The 18,913-nt window shown below is 44.0% G+C and overlaps 1 protein-coding gene and 3 non-coding genes across 5 annotated transcripts; all 4 read right to left on the bottom strand.

Annotated features, from left to right (window-relative positions):
- Window positions 1-5,584: 5,584 nt before the first annotated feature.
- RPS3 (ribosomal protein S3) lies at window positions 5,585-10,436 on the bottom strand. 2 transcript variants are annotated; one of them, XM_049780438.1, is made up of 7 exons: window positions 10,367-10,436; window positions 9,028-9,158; window positions 8,730-8,823; window positions 8,433-8,527; window positions 6,621-6,808; window positions 6,077-6,273; window positions 5,585-5,652 (listed from the first exon to the last, which is right to left on the bottom strand). In XM_049780438.1, the coding sequence occupies exons 1-6, from the start codon at window positions 10,394-10,396 to the stop codon at window positions 6,080-6,082; spliced, it is 732 nt and encodes a 243-aa protein (XP_049636395.1). In that variant the 5' UTR covers window positions 10,397-10,436; the 3' UTR covers window positions 5,585-5,652; window positions 6,077-6,079. The 2 variants fall into 2 exon arrangements, with proteins under 2 accessions (XP_049636395.1, XP_049636396.1); XM_049780439.1 differs by lacking the exon at window positions 5,585-5,652 and having other exon boundaries at window positions 6,075-6,273; window positions 10,367-10,411.
- LOC126019222 (small nucleolar RNA SNORD15) lies at window positions 6,379-6,522 on the bottom strand. Its single transcript, XR_007498964.1, has one exon. It is a non-coding gene; the product is annotated as a small nucleolar RNA SNORD15 (small nucleolar RNA).
- Window positions 7,749-7,897, bottom strand: LOC126019223 (small nucleolar RNA SNORD15). Its single transcript, XR_007498965.1, has one exon. It is a non-coding gene; the product is annotated as a small nucleolar RNA SNORD15 (small nucleolar RNA).
- LOC126019224 (small nucleolar RNA SNORD15) lies at window positions 9,300-9,452 on the bottom strand. The gene has a single exon (XR_007498966.1). It is a non-coding gene; the product is annotated as a small nucleolar RNA SNORD15 (small nucleolar RNA).
- Window positions 10,437-18,913: the final 8,477 nt, after the last annotated feature.

The following is an 18,913-nucleotide window of genomic DNA, read 5'->3' on the forward strand; positions in this document are numbered from 1 at the left end:
TAATAAAATACCTGTTTCCACTAAAGAACAGGGAGTTTCTTAGGCTTTGTCTATTCCCAAATCCCTCTTTATCTTGAATTCATCAGATTACCAGCCCTTTTTTCACTTTTGCTTTGGTAGCCCACACCTTGCAATACCCTGGCTGTGCTGATGAATCATTTTGCAGGGTTTGGGGTACATGCTGGGGATTGAGGTGCAGTCAGCTGCATGCAAGGCAAGTGCTTTACTCATTATACTAGTGCTCTGACCCCTTTATTCACTTTTTTTGTTTGTTTGTTTTTGGACCGTTCCAGCACTAAGGGGACCATATGGGATGCTAGGGATTGAACACAGGTCAGCAGTGTGCATGGCAAATGCCCTACACTGTGATATTGCTCCGGCCCCCTCCTTTATTCACTTTTAATCCTCTATTATCTAAATTTTAAGAAACTACCTCAAAGCACGAGGAGTCTTGCTGTAGTTCACAGGCTCAATGAATGGTCATCTCTGCTGTTACAATATTTTGAGGCAAATCAGGTCCACATGGCTTTTTGTTTTTTTGTTTTTTTGTGGTTTTTGGGTCACACCCGGCAGTGCTCAGGGGTTATTCCTGGCTCCAGGCTCAGAAATTGCTCCTGGCAGGCACGGGGGACCATATGGGGCGCCGGGATTCGAACCGATGACCTCCTGCATGAAAGGCAAATGCCTTACCTCCATGCTATCTCTCCGACCCCAGGTCCACATGGCTTTTTATCCCGTCCCAACAGTGATAAAGCAAAAGCTGAACAAGACAGGCACACAGGCTAAGAAGTAAGAAGACACATTGAAGAACAAGACACAAAACAAGAGTAACCAATGTTCAAGGGCTTACTCTTGAATATGTACTTACGGAGAGTCTGGGGGAATCATGGGATGCCAGTCACTAAACATGGATTGGCCACAAGCAAGGCAAACACCCTCCCCACTGTACTATTATTACTCAAGTGTCTGACACAAAACTGTCAGAGTAAGAAGGGCCTTCCAGCTCCCAGCATGCTCACTACTAGAAGCTGAGCACCCCACTTCTAAGACACTGACAAAATAGGACATAACAGGCCCGGAGAGATAGCACAGCGGTAGGGCTTTTGCTTTGCATTTGGCCAACCCAAGACAGACCCAGGTTCTGTCCATATGCCCCACCCCCACCCCCAGGAGCTATTTCTTAAAGCAGAGCCAGAAGTAATCCCTGAGCACCACCAGGTGTGGCCCAAAAACCAAAATAAATAAAAATAAGTTGCTTTAAAAAATACAACCATACAAAAACAAACAAACAAACAAACAAAAAAATACAACCATAAAGTCTAAGGAGGCAGCCAAGTACAGGACAGGCAGCTGGTGGAGTCCCAGGCCTCTAAGAACCCAGCCTGCAGTTCTGATCCTGAGGTCTGTAGGAGCAATTGGTTTGGCCTGAAGCTCTTGAGGTAGCAATAGAAAAAGCACTGGATAGTGAAGAGTGAATTCAGAATAACAAAGGATTCATAACCAAGGCCTAGTGGTCTAAGTTCTGTGCTACAGCCTCGAGGAGTTAGACAGGCCCCATCTGGTCCTGCTCATTTGCACGAAGCTTTTCTTTTGGAGCACTTCATCTGTTCACTGCATTCCCTAGGCTCAGAGCCAGCCTATGGTCCTCCCACCCTTGCAAACCCTGGGGCTCTGTAGGTAGGTGTTCCCAGATGGGACTGGCCTATTACAGCCCAGCAGCACAAAGGCCCAGGTCCCAGCTGAGCTCCTTGCCTGATTAGACTACACTAGAGTCTGACCATCTGGACACAGCTGATAATGGCAGAGGGGCAAGAAAGGAGGTGGAAACCCAGTCCCCCACCAAAGCTGAGGGTAAAACAAAGCTGCTGTACTGCCTATGGGGAAAAAATGGGGCAAATTCAAGGCAAGTGTTTCCCAGCTCCAAGATCACCATTCCTGCACTACACTCTCCTCTCTAGAGCTGACAACTGACAAGCACACTCAGTGATGCCCTTTTGAAGGACTAAATGTGTTAGCCCCATCTGCATGCCCCCCATAACTGAACAAGGCCTACCACTTAACACACTAATCCAAAATTGAGATTTCTGTGTGGTAGGAAGCATTTTTCCCATCCACTGCCCTCAGGGCTTTACAAATAAGGAGGCTCAATTGTTAATTTTTTCTGGCCATGCCTGATAATGCTCAGCTCCCTTCTGGCTGTGTTTAGGGGCACCAATATGAAGTGCCAGAAATTGAACATTGAACCTGAGACTTATGCAAGACGAGAACCCTCCCTCACACACACATTTTATTGCAGTGCCCTGCCTCTTGCCATGTAGAGAAGTGGTGTCGTGTTACATCTCAGAACTACTGCCAGAATCATTCAGCATATGGGTAGTGAACCTAGGGGTTCAGGATAAAGTAGGGTGTCTTTTTTAGCTTGTTCCTTTGAGTCTCAGCAGGGAACATTAACCCCAGCTAATCTTTGGCCTGGCATTTCCCACTATGAAAGATATGCTGAGTAACTGAGATGTTCTGTGCTCAGAGGAGCTGAGGACAAAAGGCAGACTGCTGAGAAAAAAAAACATGCTTTGGAGACAGACTGGAGATGGGAATCCAACAAGTGCAGCCTTTTTGCCTTTGCCTAATTTTAGCTAACGTGGAGAAAGGATGGTGGCAGAGGTGAGCGAGATTATTTTTCTTGGACCTCCATCTCCAAGTGAGACGTCTGGAAGTGAGAACAGCCATGAAGAACAGATTTCCCTTCTAGGAGCTCAGGCAGCCTTTGCAAGAGTAGCCCATCAGTTCCAGTGCTAATCTGGGGGCACAATTCTCCCAGCAAAAGCCCCTTTCTCTGGTGTCCTGTGTGCCTGCCCCATCCACTTGCACAGGTCATCTCCCAGCCCTTAGGACCCTGACAGTGACCTTTTGGTGGAAAATACAGGAAACGCATTGGCACTGGCTCACATTGGCAAAGGCAGGTCAGCAGCAGCCCGTTTTGTCAAATGCAGGGGTTTCATAGTCTACAAGGCTTAGCTCTTCCTCCAAAGCAAAGCCAAAGGGATGGCCATACACCAGACCCCAGAAACTTGACAACTTCCTTCTCCAAACTATTTTGGTCCAATTTTTTTTTGCTACAGCTCCACCTGGTGGCAAATTAAGAGCACCACTTATACAAATAGGCTTTAGGGTTAATTAGGTTTCAGGGACTGTTCCTTGCTATTCAAATGACTCTTGCTGACCTGGGTTCAATCCTTGGCACTTCATTAGTTTCTAAATCCTGCCAGGAATGATCCCAGTGGTACAAAAAAACAAACATTTTAAGTCGATTGAGATGTTGCATGCAACTCCAGATTTAATAGCACCCCCCTCCCCCCGAAATCCACTGTTAAGTCCCCTCTGCCTCCCCATTGCATCTGGACCGTAAGCACTCCATCATTCCAATGCCCAGAATGGTGAACTGAGGAAAACAGACAAAATAGATATTAACAGTTCTGCAATACAAGTATGTTCTGAAGGAAAAATTTTTTTTTCAATAGTGGCTTGCCAGACTCCACTAGGCAGGCCTCATTACCAAGGTGTTGGGGCTGACACCCAACCTGATGTAGGCCCATGACAATTGTCATGTAGTTATCACTTAACACTAAGTTCTCATAAAACACAAATTTATCACACATCAAAGGGTTGACTCAACTGTTAAGATTTCAAATAGCATTGAATCACATGTAAGGCAAAGTACTTTCCAGACCTAATTTCCCATCTATTATAAAACAATAGCTGAAATGCCATCTACCTGTTATCTTAATTTCAGGCTGTTGTTACTAGTATTACTGTTACAATAAGCCAATAGCACCTCCAATTAGACAGCAACATGGATTCTAAACATAGCCAAATTGGTCAGGTTATTTTTCTATTTTGAGACTTTATCACTGATACAAGCTAATCTGTTTATACATTCAACATGTTTACTAAAAGTGTAGGGTTGGGGGGCAGAGCAATAGCACAGCAGGTAGGGCACTTGCATTGCAAACAGCTGACCTGGGTTTGACCCCCAAATCATATATGATCCCCAAACTTGTCAGGAATGATTTCTGAGCAGAGCCCATAGGAACTCCTGAGCACTGCGAGGTATGCGCCCCCCCCAACAATAAATGTAGTTTGTGCCTAAAGAGTAACAGTATAGTGAAGTTTCTTGTCTTGCATGCAATGGACCAGGGTTCAATCCCCAGCACCCCACATAGTCCAAAACCCACAATGAGTAATTCCTGTGTGCAGAGCCACCAGTCGGTTCTGAGCACTTCTGGGTGTAACCCCAAAACAAAAAAGTAGGGCTGGGAACATGATGCAGTTACAGGGACACATACCTTTTAACCTATATAACCCTATTCAAGAGGCTATAACCAGCCTTTCCCACATTTATTATTTTTTTTAGCTCACACTGGCAGTATTCTGGAACTTACTCCCGATTAGTGACCATGTCTAGGAACCCAATGGCCATGTGTGAACCAAGCACCCTGTCTGCTGTACTATAACTACCTGCCCTTTTTGGGGGGTGGTGACATCTGGTGGTCCTGAGATCAGACCCAGTGCTCCAGGCTTTGGTAATTTCTGTCAGATGTCAGCAAATATTTGGTCATATCTAGTTCAGGTCCTTGTATGACAAGTACAGTTGAAGCCAAGAGGCTTTTAGGGAATTAATAGTGGGGGGGCCCGGAGAGATAGCATGGAGGTAAGGCGTTTGCCTTTCATGCAGGAGGTCATTGGTTCGAATCCCGGTGTCCCATATGGTCCCCCGTGCCTCCCAGGAGCAATTTCTGAGCATGGAGCCAGGAATAACCCCTGAGCACTGCCGGGTGTGACCCAAAAACCACAAAAAAAAAAAAAATAGTGGGGGGCCGGAGAGGTGGCGCTAGACGTAAGGTGTCTGCCTCGCAAGCGCTAGCCAAGGAAAGACTGCGGTTCGATCCCCCGGCGTCCCATATGGTCTCCCCAAGCCAGGGGCAATTTCTGAGTGTTTAGACAGGAGTAACCCCTGAGCATCAAACGGTGTGCCTCCCCCAAAAAGAAATAGTGGGGAGCCGGAGAGATAGTATGGAGGTAAGGCTTTGCCTCGCATGCAGGACGGTTCGAATCCGGCATGCCATATGGCCCCCTGAGCCTGCCAGGAGCGATTTCGGAGCATAGAGCCAAGAGTAACTCCTGAACATTTGGTGCCCAGTGTAACCCAAAAACCAAAAAAAAGGAAGAAAGAAATAGTGGGGCCTCCTGGAGTGGTGGCGTTTGCCTTGCACGGGTTTGAAACCCCAGCATCCCATATGGTCCCCCAAGCCAGAAGCAATTTCTGAGTGCATAGCCAGGAGTAATTCCTGAGCATCACTGGATGTGGCCCAAAAACCAAAAAGAAAGAAAAAAGAGAAAGAGGGGCCAGAGTGGTGGCACAGGCTGTAGGGCATCTGCCTTGCACGCGCTAACCTAGGATGGCCACAGCTTGATCCCCAGGTATCCCATATGGCCCCCCAAGCCAGAAGCGATTTCTGAGTGCCAAAGCTCCCATTAGGGGACATACCCTCAGCCTATAATCTGGACATACTGTCTAGTCAGGCCATTTGTTTTTGAAAACGATTTTTATTAAAGGTCCTTATAGAACATCCAGATCCAGCTGCCAAGGAGACCCTGAAATCAAATAAAGAATAGTAAGAACCAAAATTTGACATTAATACAAAGTTCTGGGGGTGGGGGTGGGAGGAGTGGGACCCACACCCTGCAATGCTCAGTTGACAACCCTGGCTGGCTCTAAGAGGAACATATGCCATGCCTGGGAGAGAACCTGGTCAATATGTGGAAGGCAAACACTACCAGCTCCACCAGTACTGGATCCTTTCATCTTCCTAATGAGCAAACAATCCCACCAATGGCTCATATAAAGGTAGTTATTTGACAAACCCCTAGAAACTATAAACTGCCAAACATAGGCTTGGTGGTACTGTTAAGCTAAAAAGATAATAAAACTTGTCTAACCATGAAAATAAAGAATCCAATTTTTTATTCACTACTCATAACTATGGAGGTAGACAAGTGTAGATCCCTACAAACTCACCTGTTACGCTGTTGGTACTGGCTGGGGCATAGCAGGTGGCTCTGGCTTCCCGCCCTTTTGTTCAGAGATGGGTGTGGTTGGCAGAATCTCATCTTTGGGCTCCACAATGCTGACATGGTCAGGCAGGGGCTTCTTAGGGCCAATCTTACCACTTGGATCCCATGGCAGCATGATCTTCACTTTGATGCCCAACACACCTAGAAGACACCATACTTAGGACCTTGAGGTTCCACAAATTCCCACAATAACAAAGGACAGGGATAACAAGAGAGTCCTCTAAACATACCTGCACCTGTCTGGCCCCTTCTCAGACAAATGCCTCTAATCAATCAGTTACTAGGACATTATTGCAAAAGGAAACATGCACAGCACCACAGAACGTGGTACTGACAAGGACCAAAAGCAGGACATGACCATTCTGACTCGTCATCGTGTCATCACTGAAGGGCACCAGGAGGCCAAGAAAGGGACAAATCAAGCCTGAACTGAACCCAGCAATTTACTTCAATAAGGCCAGGAATCCACTCCCAGCTGTTTAACTCACCCTGCCTGAGCAGCACATGGCGCACAGCTGTGTCAACATAGTAGTTAACAGGGTCCCCACTGTGGATCATCAAACCATCCACGAACTTCATGGACTTAGCCCTCTGTCCTCTGAGCTTCCCAGATACCACAACCTCACAGCCTTTAGCACCACTCTCCATGATGAATCTCAGCACACCATAGCAGGCCCTTTGGCAGAATAAGAGACATAAATTGATATTTTTCCAGACAACTGCTCAATCCCACACACATTAGAGAAAAAAAGGAGGGGTAGAGGAGAGATACCATAGTAGTAGGGTAAGGCATGCTGTGAAAGTAATTGATCAAGGTTTTAATCTGCAGTGAAGCATCCCCTCTCCCATGGTCCAGCCCAATACAATGAGTCTCCAAACCAAAATCTGTCAATACTTCTGAATGCAGTTAGATCACAAAAGTATCTTAGTGTGGCCCTTTACAGTGAACTGAAAAATTCTTCAATTCTAGAACTCATACTCAAAAACAGTATACATGAAAGAAATAGGGGCCAGAGTGACAGCACAGCGATAGGGCATTTGCCTTGAACATGCTTGACACAGGATGGACCTGGGTTTGTTCTCCAGTGTCCCATATGGTCCCTCATGCCAGGAGCAATTTCTGAGCACATAGCCAGGAGCACCCTTGGGCATCACCAGGTGTGGCCCAAAAACCAGGGAAAAAAAAAACCTGGTCTTATGCCAATAAACTCTGGGGTGAGGTCTTTTTGTAATCAAGCCAAGGATTTTTTTTCCCATATTTTTCTGGACCTATGCAAACAACAGCAATTGCCATTATCACACCTTTACTATATTTTTTTTACTCTTATCCTTTAAGGAAAAAAATACAACTTACTGAACTTAAAAACAAATAACTGTAGAATGCCTGTCTTGAATACAGACAGGGGATGGGAAGGGGGGAATGTTACACTGGTGAAGAAGGGTGTTCTGTTTATGGCTGTAACCCAACTATGATGTTACTCAAAAAATATTAAAAGAAAAAAAACCTGGAATCTCCAACTATACATTTAAACTCAACTAACACCTCTTACAAATAAGACAAATAATCCTGCGTCCATCCACCACCCTCACTCCTGTCAAGGACAGACTCAAGCAACCCTTCTCAGACAAATGCCTCTAGGTCATCTTCTGGAAGTTACTTTGGACCAGGGTTCCTCAAACTGTGCCACAGAACGCAGCACAGAGCTGAGCCCCCCTGACAAAGAGACCACCTCCAGTCAGACTCGTCATCATCTCTTCATAGAAGGGTTTGTGAGCCTGTGGTGCTTGTGAGCACACGAGCTCCATGTGCTGGAATTATGAGCCTGTAAAATGAACCTTTAGATACATTACTTCTCTCAGTAAAAACAACCAAACTAGTTCAACACAGCAGGCAGGGTGTTTGCCTTGCACACAGCAGACCCAATTTTGGGGGGGGGGGGGGCCCACACCTGGCAGTGCTCAGGGGACCAAATGGGATGCCGGGATTTGAACCACCATCCTTCTGCATGCAAGGCTGCAGAACCTTACCTCCACGCTATCTCTCTGACCCTCGACCCAGATTTGATCCCAGCATCCCATATGATTCCCCAAGCCAGGAGTAACCACTGAGCACCCCTGGGTATGGATCCAAAAAAAAACAAAAAAACAAAACAAACCTCACTTCCTTGCCAATCTTTCAGACCATCTACCCTGGCAAAGATTACCAAAATCGTACCATTCAGCCATCACTAAGTAGCAGAGAAGAACTACAGCCAGACCCACAGAAAAGAGAGCACAATCCCAGACTCTCCTGTACTCACCTCCGCACAGCAAGTCCTCCCAGGAGTTTGTAGCGCAGAGATTCCGCCTGGGCGATGGCACACAGACCCCTGGTGGCAACCTTTTCAGCATAAAGCTTTAAGAAAAAAAAACAAGGGCACACCCTTAAATGTTCTGCTTGCCACCCCCAGAGATTTCAATGAAAAAGAAAACCAGCATTCACCAAATCTCAGTGCAGCATCTCAAATAATATATATACAAGTGAGGCTCATGATAGCAATAAGCCACTCTATACTGACCAAGAGACAGGTGCTACAGGAAGTCAGGACTCAACTCACCTCTACACTGCCCTCAGGAAAGCCAAACCTCTTCTGAACCACAGCGGTCAATTCCCGAATCCGACGGCCTTTCTCACCAAGCACATTCTGTGTCCTGTGCAAAGGAAAAAATCAGTTGAGGGTCTCACAAAATTTGAACAATCCCAGTATCACATGTGGTCCTCCTGAGCACCCGTGGATTTGGTCCACAAACAAAAATCTCATAAGCACAAATTTTGGGCTTGACTTTACATTTATTTCAGAATATATTCATTGCAGCAGCTACAGGTCATGTTTAGGAAAGCTGAGTATTTTTTACCTGGTGGCCAAGATGATGATTTCTGTCCTGGTGGGTGTAACTCGGACCTCAACTCCTGAGTAGCCATCTTCAGCCAGCTCCCGGGTGAGAAACTCATTCAATTCAGCTTTGAAGATACCATCAGCCACAAACTAATCAAAAGATCATTTTGAAGAGTTCAGTCTTATAGACCTCCCACTATGCATTTAAACTCAATCTAACACCTCTTACAAGACAAATAACCCTGCATCCATCCACCACCCTCACTCCTGTCAAGGACAGACTCAAGCAACCCTTCTCAGACAAATGCCTCTAGGTCATCTTCTGGAAGTTACTTTGGACCAGGGTTCCTCAAACTGTGCCACAGAACGCAGCACAGAGCTGAGCCCCCTGGCTGGCCAAAGCGACCACCTCCAGTCAGACTCGTCATCATCTCTTCATGGAAGGGTTTGTGAGCCCGTGGCACTCGCAAGTACACACGTGCTCCACGTAAAAAAAAAAATAATATTTTTTTTATTTTTGACAGATTTTAGTTGTCATTGCCCAGTCTCCACCAGGGGAGAGGTACAACAGGTCCCCAGTCATCTCTGCTCATCATAAGGATATTTACAGATGAACATACTTGGGAAATCCTAATTCACACCAGTGTGACAATATCACTTTAACATCGATACACCAGAAAAAGAAAACTTCCCATTCTAATGCAAACGTTAAGGCCCCAGCAGAAGAACGGGGGTCAACGAGCTGGCCTCGCATATGGCTGGTCTGGGTTCCAAGCCCGGCACCACATGCATGCATCCACGGTAGCACCCAGGGCACCATTGTATTCTTGAACTCAAGGCCTGGAAGAAATGCTAAGCACCGCACAAGAGTGCTCCAACCACAAACAAAACCCAAAGTAAGCAAGTTCGTCTCCCACAGACATGCAAAATACGCTCGAAAATACTTAGGCCCGTGGATTTTTTCCACGAGGCCCTGACGAGCAAAACCAAAAAAGCAAGGAAAAAGGAACATCTCCTATTGCTGTCTTTGGAGTCGGGTAGCTGCACTCCGAAACACGTCATACCACCTCCCCTTCCTTCCAAAAGAGCCTTCTTTGCAGCAGGAGGAGCGCCCGGCTTCATCTCTACCGTCCTAATGAAATTGGCAAAAGGGTGTCTCCCTTCTCCGGCCACACTGCGCTCGCCGGCTCGGGCCCGCACTCAATCCACCGCCATCCGCGCTTTGCGGTGGCTCTACGCGACCCGGACCCTCCACCCGAGGCAGAGCATCAAGATAAAAAGCCTCCTGATGGCATCTCGAAAGGATTCTGCGTGGCGCGGAACCACTAGGCCCGCGGATTTCAGCCCCCGTAGCTCACCTTCCTCTTCTTGGAAATCTGAACCGCCATCTTGCCGCCCCACGCAGCCAAAAAGAAAGGAAGTGGCTCGTGGGCGGAAGTGGGTATAAAGGGCGCGGAGTGACGATGAAACTGCGCGACGCCGACACTGTAGGCGCTCATGGGAAACGTAGTCAGGAAGGCGTCAAGGTACCGCGTTCGGGAGGTTTCCCCCCCTTTGGCGGAGACTGCCTAGAAGCAATAATTCAAAACAGCTGGGAACTAAGTACAATTCTTATTTAAAAATGAGCAACCTGGGACCGGAATGATAGTAGAGCGGTAAAGCAACGTGAAGCTCCGTGCTGAAAAAGCACTGGTATAAATGCACACAAAAGGAAGGATACCGGGCCCGGAGAGATAGCACAGCGACGTTTGCCTTGCAAGCAGCCGATCCAGGACCAAAGGTGGTTGGTTCGAATCCCGGTGTTCCATATGGTCCCCCGTGCCTGCCAGGAGCTATTTCTGAGCAGACAGCCAGGAGTAACCCCTGAGCACCGCCGGGTGTGGCCCAAAAACCAAAAACCAAAAAAAAAAAAAAAAAAAAAAAGGAAGGATACCGTGTCCCCACACTTGATATTATAATGCAAATAACCTGAAGACCTCGATAACATTTATGTTTGTGCTCTTCTGATCTATATCCATTTCCTTTGTACCAAGTGACATCAAATATTTATTAAATATTCTAGGTCCTGTTCAATTGACCTTGTTTACTTATTTTCATCTCAATTTTTATCGAGTCTTTTCTTTTTAAATAAAACCACTCAGTCTGCATCCTTTCCCTTTTCCTCTTCCAAGGACAGGCAAGTTTGATGATCAATGATAAAACCCGTTCCAAAAGCAACATCTACCTCTGTACTTTCTTTTCTGGCCTCTAAAATACATTTAAAAAAGAAAAAGATGGGGCCAAAGAGATAGCATGGAGATAAGGCGTTTGCCTTTCATGCAGAAGGTCAGTGGTTCGAATCCTGGCATCTCATAGGGTCCCCTGAGCCTGCCAGGAGCGATTTCTGAGCATACAGCCAGGAGTAAACCCTGAATGATGCCGGGTGTGACCCAAAAACAAAACAAAACAAAAATAAACAAATAAATAAAAAAGAAAAATAATTTGATTTGACCCCAAGGTAGCAGGATTGGAAACAGGGAAAAAATGTTTTAAAAATGCAGTCTTGTTCTCATAGAATGGGGAATATGGAAAATCAATAAAATATATCAAATGTTGCTGGTGACTTGGCAAAGTGGGGAGCAAGGGGGAGTGAACTTAAAAGAGTGCTCCCACCTCTCTGCTCCAGCCACCAGGGCTCAGGGAAATGTCTGGCTTGTGTTAGGATTAGTAAAGTTAGCTGTGAACACCTCCACAAATGCTCACCTTTTGCTAGCCTCACAAGGCAACCATCATCAACCCGAAGTACACTGATGTACACTCATTCTGCATGGAGTGGGAAATGATCCCTGCCACCCAGTTTCAGAGAGTTGTGAACTCAGTCAGGTTGGACCAGGAATTGTTCTTTGCAAGAAAAATATAGTCAGTCCTAACATCATGGCACATGCATTCTGTTCGGTCTAATCAAACTCCAACAAGAGAGAGTTAGGGACAGGGTTTAATTGAGGGAGAGGCAAAGCAGGGAGGCCAGGGCTTTACAGCCAGTCCCCAAAGCCGAGAGAGGGAGAGAAGGCCAAGGTTAGGACCAGAGAAAGGACCAGACAAAGGGAAACAATAGCAGAGGTAGCAAAAAGCAAAAAGAACAGGGAGTCTGAAAAAGTTTCTCCAGCAACTTATCAGTGACCATCCAGCAGGAATAATCTGGTAGAGGTCAGCAGTCTTAGCACTTCAGCCCCAACTTTATATACCCCTGGGCCAAATGTTCTTCTGCAGCATTTATAAGAGCTAGGTATCTGGTAACTGACATCTTCACCCTTAAAGGAACACTAATCATGTAATGCTGATCAGGGGCCATAAGGGGCCATAAGAGTCTCTGTTTCCTTATATCTCCTCCCTTCTCTGTAGGAAAAAAATTTGGAGGAAGTAGGAATAAATAAAGTTATCTGAGTATTGTTCTACACTGCTGATCAAGTTTCAAGTAGATCAGATCTGAAGGCTTTCAGCTGATGATATAATCAACTTAGGGATGTCAGGAAGTCAATAGTCCTCAACAGGTCAAAAGAGCCAGGTCCTCAAGCCAGTCGAAGAAGCTGAGTGAAATAGGTGGGCAGGGCGGAGCAGTGGCGCAAGCCGTAATGCATCTGCCTTGCACACGCTAGCCTAGGACAGACCTCGGTTCGATGCCCCGGCATCCCAAGCCAGAAGCGATTTCTGAGCGCATAGCTACAAGTAAGCCCTGAGCATCACTGGATGTGGCCCCAAAACCAAAAGAAAACAAAAAAGAAAAGAAAAGAAAAAAAGAAATAGGTGGACTGATTGCAAGCAACAGTTCTTTTACTCTTAATAAAGGGGTTGGCACTCCATTATCAAGGAACCAAAAAGAAAAAAAGAAAATTTTGTTCAGGAACAGTAAAAATAGCAACTTGTAAGAAGCATAGAACAAAATAAATGGTATTTAATATATATAGAAGCAATCAAAACAAATAAGGTCAGAAAATAGCCTAAAAGAAAGAAATTTTGAAACATCAGGGAACTACTTAGAACAAAAACTGTTATTTTAAAGGTGACCCAAGTGCAGAGAGTTGTTAAAACCAATTAAAAAATTAAACTCAATATTTTCTTCCTTCAAGAAGTGAAAACTGATCTTTTAGGAACTGGGCAATGAGATCATCTGACTATTTCCTGCTGACATGGGGCATTGTTGGGTTGCCAGAGTTTCACTTTTTGGTATCTAACTAATTGAGGAGAAGGAAAATGACAAAATTGTATTCTTAATGGGTCAAAGGGATATATAACTACATTCTTATTCCTGTACAAAAAAGTATAAATGCAGCTGAACTACTTGAACACAAAAGGATACTTCATATGGTTTCTTAAAGTGATGAAAAGGCTAAAAGCCTTTCTAAGTCTCAGAAATGAGGGTTAATGAAACCCAGAATTTCTTTTTGGGACTTCCCTCTATAGAAATATAAGCATAGCCTTTTCTTCAAATAATTAGGTTGCCTACTATCCTATCTTTGTCAATTTTCACCCAGATAGGTGAATTATTTTCTGAGCCTGACATATTCTTGAACGTGTCTTTCAGTTGGTCTGTGGGGTTCCCCTTGAGGTAAATTTAAAAAAAATGTTAAGGATAGGAACTCAGGTGGAGGTATACCACCTTTTTTGTTTGTTTGTTTATTTGAATTTTGTGAGTTCTAAGAACATAATCAACACTCCCTTGTCCTTGAGGATTATAGGGGATATCAGTCATATGTTTGATTTGCCATTCTTTGCTAAATGATTGAAAGGTTTAACTATTGTAGGCTGTACCATTATCAGTTTTGATGGTATTGGGAACACCCGTGACAAACAAGCATTGTAATAAATATTGGCATTACTAGGTGATAAGCTGATTCATTTTCTAAAGCTATTGAACCTGGGAGACCAGAATATTTTTCTTTGTTCGTTTGTTTTGGGGGGGTCACACCCAGCAGCACTCAGGGTTATTCCTGGCACTACGCTCAGAAATTGCTCCTGGCAGGCTCGGGGGACCATATGGGATGCCAGAATTCGAACCACCATCCTTCCACATGCAAGGCAAATGCCCTACTTCCATGCTATCTCTCTGGCCCCAAATGATATTTAAAACAATTTTTGGGGGACCGGAGAGATAGCAGGAGAGATATCATGGAGGTAAGGCGTTTGCCTTACATGAAGAAGGTCATTGGTTTGAATCCCAGTATCCCATATGGTCCCCCAAGCCTGCCAGGAGCGATTTCTGAGCATAGAATCAGGAGTAACCCCTGAGCACTGCCAGGTGTGACCCCAAAACCAAAACAAAACAAAACAAAACAAAAACACTGCCCCAGAATGATATCTTATATGATTGAAGAAAATAGACTTGGAGCCCTTTTATGAAAACAGCTTTCAGTTGTTGAAGCAAATCTTGAACCGCAGGGTTGTGTGCGTTTATGGAAGCAGTGACAATTTTAGGGGAAAAAAATCCAACTGCATAGACTGAGTTGCTTACTATATTGCATGGGCCAGATACATGGGAAAGTAAATAAATCAAATGTGCAAGTTCCAGGGCCAGAGAGATAGCATGGAGTTAAGGTGTTTGCCTTGCATGTAGAAGGATGGTGGTTCAAATCCCAGCATACCATATGGTCCCCCAAGCCTGCCCATAATGATTTCTGAGCATAGAGCCAGGAGTAACCCTGAGTACTGCTGGATATGACCCAATAACAACAATAGCAACAACAATAAAAATTGCAAGTTCCACTTGTTGAGCTGAATTATAACTAGTATATGTTTTTTTAATTTTTTTTATTTAAGCACCGTGATTACAAACATGATTGTAGTTTGGTTTCAGTCACAAAAAGAACACCCCCCTTTACCAGTGCAACATTTACCAGTGTCACTCTAGGAGATTGGTTAAGGTTTGATTACCACCAAGCTCCCAGACAGGAAAGGCAGTTTCCATTCCCCTGTCCAATTAGGACAGGGGGAACAATTCCAGATGTAGAGATCTGCAGGAAATAATTCACACAGTGAAAAGGTACAAGAATAGATTCAGGAAATCCAGTGCTCAAGCAAGGAATTCAAACCACAAAAGCTTTCTGCTCCTAAGAGTGCAGCTCCATGGAAGAAGACTGAAGAATTGAGCCCCTGCCTTCCTCAGACCCCTGTTTTTATTGACAAGAATCAGGTCCCACCCTAGGGTTGGAGCAGAATACCAAGTAAGGAATAATCCAATATACTATTACAGGTCACATCCTAGGGTGGAGTACAATTATTGATTAGGGTAGGATCAGTAACCCAACACTTTTCCACCACCACTGCACCCCATCTCCCACCACCCACACCACCTGCCTGTATTCAAGACAGGCATTCTACTTCTCTCACTCATTAACATTGTCATGGTACTTGTTAGTGTTCTAACTGCACTCGCCCCTCCTTGAGGTGAGCTTCATATGAGCTGATCCTTCCAGCCCTCATCTCTGGACATTATATATTATATATATATATATTATACTAATGTACATGTTGTTGTGGCCAGGGATGGGCCAATAATCCCATATTTCCTTGAGGATAGTCACCAATATAAAATACTGGCACAATGGAAATAAGAGAGGGGTAAATGATGGAAGAGATTACAAAGGGAATCCTCCTAAAAAAGCCCCAAGTTTTTTTTTTAGTGGGAGGGAGGAGAGTTCTCCTGAGAGGTCAACCAAAGCTCTTTGAAGAACATCACTGATAGGTATTATTGAGTCAGTTTCTTTTTTAGTGATGGGAGCACAATGATATGTGGTCATATCCCAGTAAAGCATTCACTCATAGTCTTCTTTTATTTATTTTCCTCTTTTTGTGTGATGGTGGTAGTTCTTTTAACTGTTAAATTATTCCTTTAATTATTAAAGTAGCTATTAATTCCAAACATGGTACAATAGTGCAAAGTTATTTGTTATGCAAATAAATTCATTCTGATAACTGGACATTGCAGTGGTTGGTAACTGAGGTGTTGTAAAGGCAGCAGGAGCAGAGAGTCCAACCAACCAGCAGGAGCATTCTATCAGAAGGCAGTGGTCCCAAGCACTTCAGACCCAGCTTTATATACCCCTGGCCAACTGTTCTTCAGGGGCAGTTAAAAGGGGTGGGCTCTGGTAGCCATCATCTTTAGTCTTAAAGGGATAGTAACCAGCTTTTGGCTGGCCAGGGGCCATAGGAGTCTCGGTTTCTTTATACTCTTACAGAAAAAAATTTGAGTAGGAGGTGAAATAGTAAATCAAGATGTGAAAGGAGAGAAAGAAAGAAATATGAGCTGAAGAGAGAATACAGACTTCTCCAAAATAGGAAAAGCAAGCAGAAACATAGCAACAAGCAAGAAAGATATATGTTCAGGGGAGAACAAAGGCTTAAACAGCTAACCTGAATGGATTTCAGGAGGAGCTTTTATCCAATTCTTTCAAAATATTTTGGGGGGGTTACCTACATAAAAATTAATATTGGTGTTGTGCAAGAAAGCCTTACACTGTTGGTCGTCTCAAATTTCTTGCACCATTGATGGAAATTTTATAAGTTCATAGATTCTTTTGTAGCTTCTTTTCCGAGGGGTCCGTCTTCTCTGAGTGGGACTTTGGATTTCTGCTCTCCAAAGAGCTCAAAATTTTTTTGGCTATACTGGTGGTGCAACATGGTTACTCTTGGCTCTGCACTCTGTTCCTCACCAGGAGCAACTCCTGGTGGTCTCAGGGGCCTTATGGGATACCTGGAATTAAACCTGGGTTGGCAGCTTACAAGGCAAGTGCCCTATCTGTGATACTATCTCTCTGGCCCAGTGCTCAAGGTTTTTATTTCAAAGTAATTTGGTCTGGGATAGAAACAATAGTATGAAGGGGAGAGGGAGGGGCATTTGCCTTGCTCTGTCATCTCATATGGTCCCTTCCAGGAGGAACTATGAACACCGCCAGCAGTGATTTTTGAGCATAATGCCAGGAGTAACCCTTGAGAAATTCTGGCTGTGGCTCAAAATTAAAACCAAACAAACAAAACCTTCCAAAGTGATGAGGTCTTCATGACTTTGGACTACTTCAGTTTAAGAAATTGAGTGCCAAAGCAAAGGTAAAATAGCAGAGAACATCCTAAATCTAAGGAAAGAAGTAATCATTGAAGTCAGATGATATAAATAGACTGAGATAATTCTCATAGTAACCAAAAAAAAACTTCTGAGTACTTAGTTTCTCTTGTTAGTTTCTTAGTTTGGGACCATACCTAGCAGTATTCAGGGCTTATTTCTATCAGTGCTGGGGGTCATTTGGAATGCTATGGTCAGGTCAAGCATGTGTGAGGCAAGCACCCTACTCACTGTACTATCACTCTATACACTTAGAAAACAAAAAAAAAACAAATAATTTGAGAGAATTACTAGATAAAATGAAATGCCAGATAAGAGCCCAAAGGGATAGTAGAGTGGGTTAAAACACTTGTTTTCTAAGTGTATGGTCAGATGTCCAAAACCTGGGTGTTCATATGCACAAAAGCATTATACTGGCAACTTTGCTATTTGAAACTTGTTGCTCTGCTGTCTGCAGTTCTAGGTAAGCAAGTAATTCATGGGCACAGTCACGTGTGTGCAAGATTCACAAAAGGATAATGAAAACCATAAGTAAAAGATGTGTCATTGCTACAGCCAGGAATTGTAACTCCTGGTAAGTATATGTGCAAGCATTTCAGGTCATTACAATATCAACAATGAAAGGAAAGAGGACAGAAAACAAAAAGAAAAAGATAGAAAGAAAAAAGAAAAGAAAGGAAGGAAGGAGGAAGGAAGAGAAAGGTGGAAAGAGAGTGGGAGGAAGGAAGGAGGGAGGGAAGAAAGAAATGAAACCATTTAGAGGAAATAGGAACTCAGGAAACAAATGATAAAGTTTATACATATAAAATTTATATTTTGGGGGCTGGAGAGATAGCACGGAGGTAAGGCATTTGCTTTTCATGCAGAAAGTCATTGGTTCGAATCCCGGCATCCCTTATGGTCCAGCAAGCCTTCCAGGAGCTATTTCTGAGCATGGAGCCAGGAGTAACCATTGAGCACTGCCAGGTGTGACCCAAAAAACAAAAAAAAACCCAAAATTTATATTTTGGGGGTCAAGAGAGATAGTACAGTCAACAAGGGTTCAATCTCTGGCATCCCATATGTTCCTCTGATAAATATCAGGAGTTATTCCTTAGTGCAGAGCCAGGAGAAACCCCTGAGCACAGCTGGATATGCCCCCTCAAATGTAAAATTTATACATTTTATGTTTGGGTTCTTTTTTAGGCCATACCTGGTAGTTGCATGCAAGGCAAATGCCCTACCCACTGTGTTATCATTCTGGCCCCAAATTTATACCTTTTAAGGAAAATATAGAATTGGGACCTGAGAGATTATCCAGGGATTAGCTTGCTTTGCACACTGTGAACCCAGGTTGAATCTCACATACCTCAAGGATTGATCATTGAATGCAGAGTTTGAGTAATCTCTGACCATCACTGGATGTGACTTAAAAGACAAAGCAAAATAAAATATAAGACAACCAAAGAAAAGAATAGCAGTAAATAAGTCCAATAATTACACTGACCATGAATGTTGTGAATTCACCAACCTAAAGACATTGTGGTAGCTATACAGATACAAATAATATGCTGCAACAATTATGCTACAGCAAACAGCATGATGCATATAATAAATGTGTATTAGATATAAAGACAAACAGACTCATTGTAAATATTGGAGTAAGATTTTCAATAATACAGGGGAGAGGTAGACATTGTACCTGATAAGCTAGGCAAGAAGTTTATTACCTTCTATAAAGTATGTAATAAGAGACAAAGATGTGCACTATATATTAATCAATGGGACAATCATCAAGAAGCTATATTGGCACTATAAATATATGTGTACCCAC

This window comes from Suncus etruscus, chromosome 9 (genome assembly GCF_024139225.1).
Source record: "Suncus etruscus isolate mSunEtr1 chromosome 9, mSunEtr1.pri.cur, whole genome shotgun sequence".
Taxonomy (NCBI): Eukaryota; Metazoa; Chordata; class Mammalia; order Eulipotyphla; family Soricidae; genus Suncus; species Suncus etruscus.

What these genes read in the sequence shown, in the direction of transcription:
- RPS3 (XM_049780438.1), bottom strand. Translation starts at nt 10,396, where the DNA reads ATGGCGGTTCAGATTTCCAAGAAGAGGAAG. An exon ending in ATCATCATCTTGGCCACCAG is followed by an intron (nt 8,824 to 9,027) that starts GTAAAAAATACT and finishes TCCTTTGCACAG; the next exon opens with GACACAGAATGTGCTTGGTG. An exon ending in GGAGGACTTGCTGTGCGGAG is followed by an intron (nt 6,809 to 8,432) that starts GTGAGTACAGGA and finishes ATTCTGCCAAAG; the next exon opens with GGCCTGCTATGGTGTGCTGA.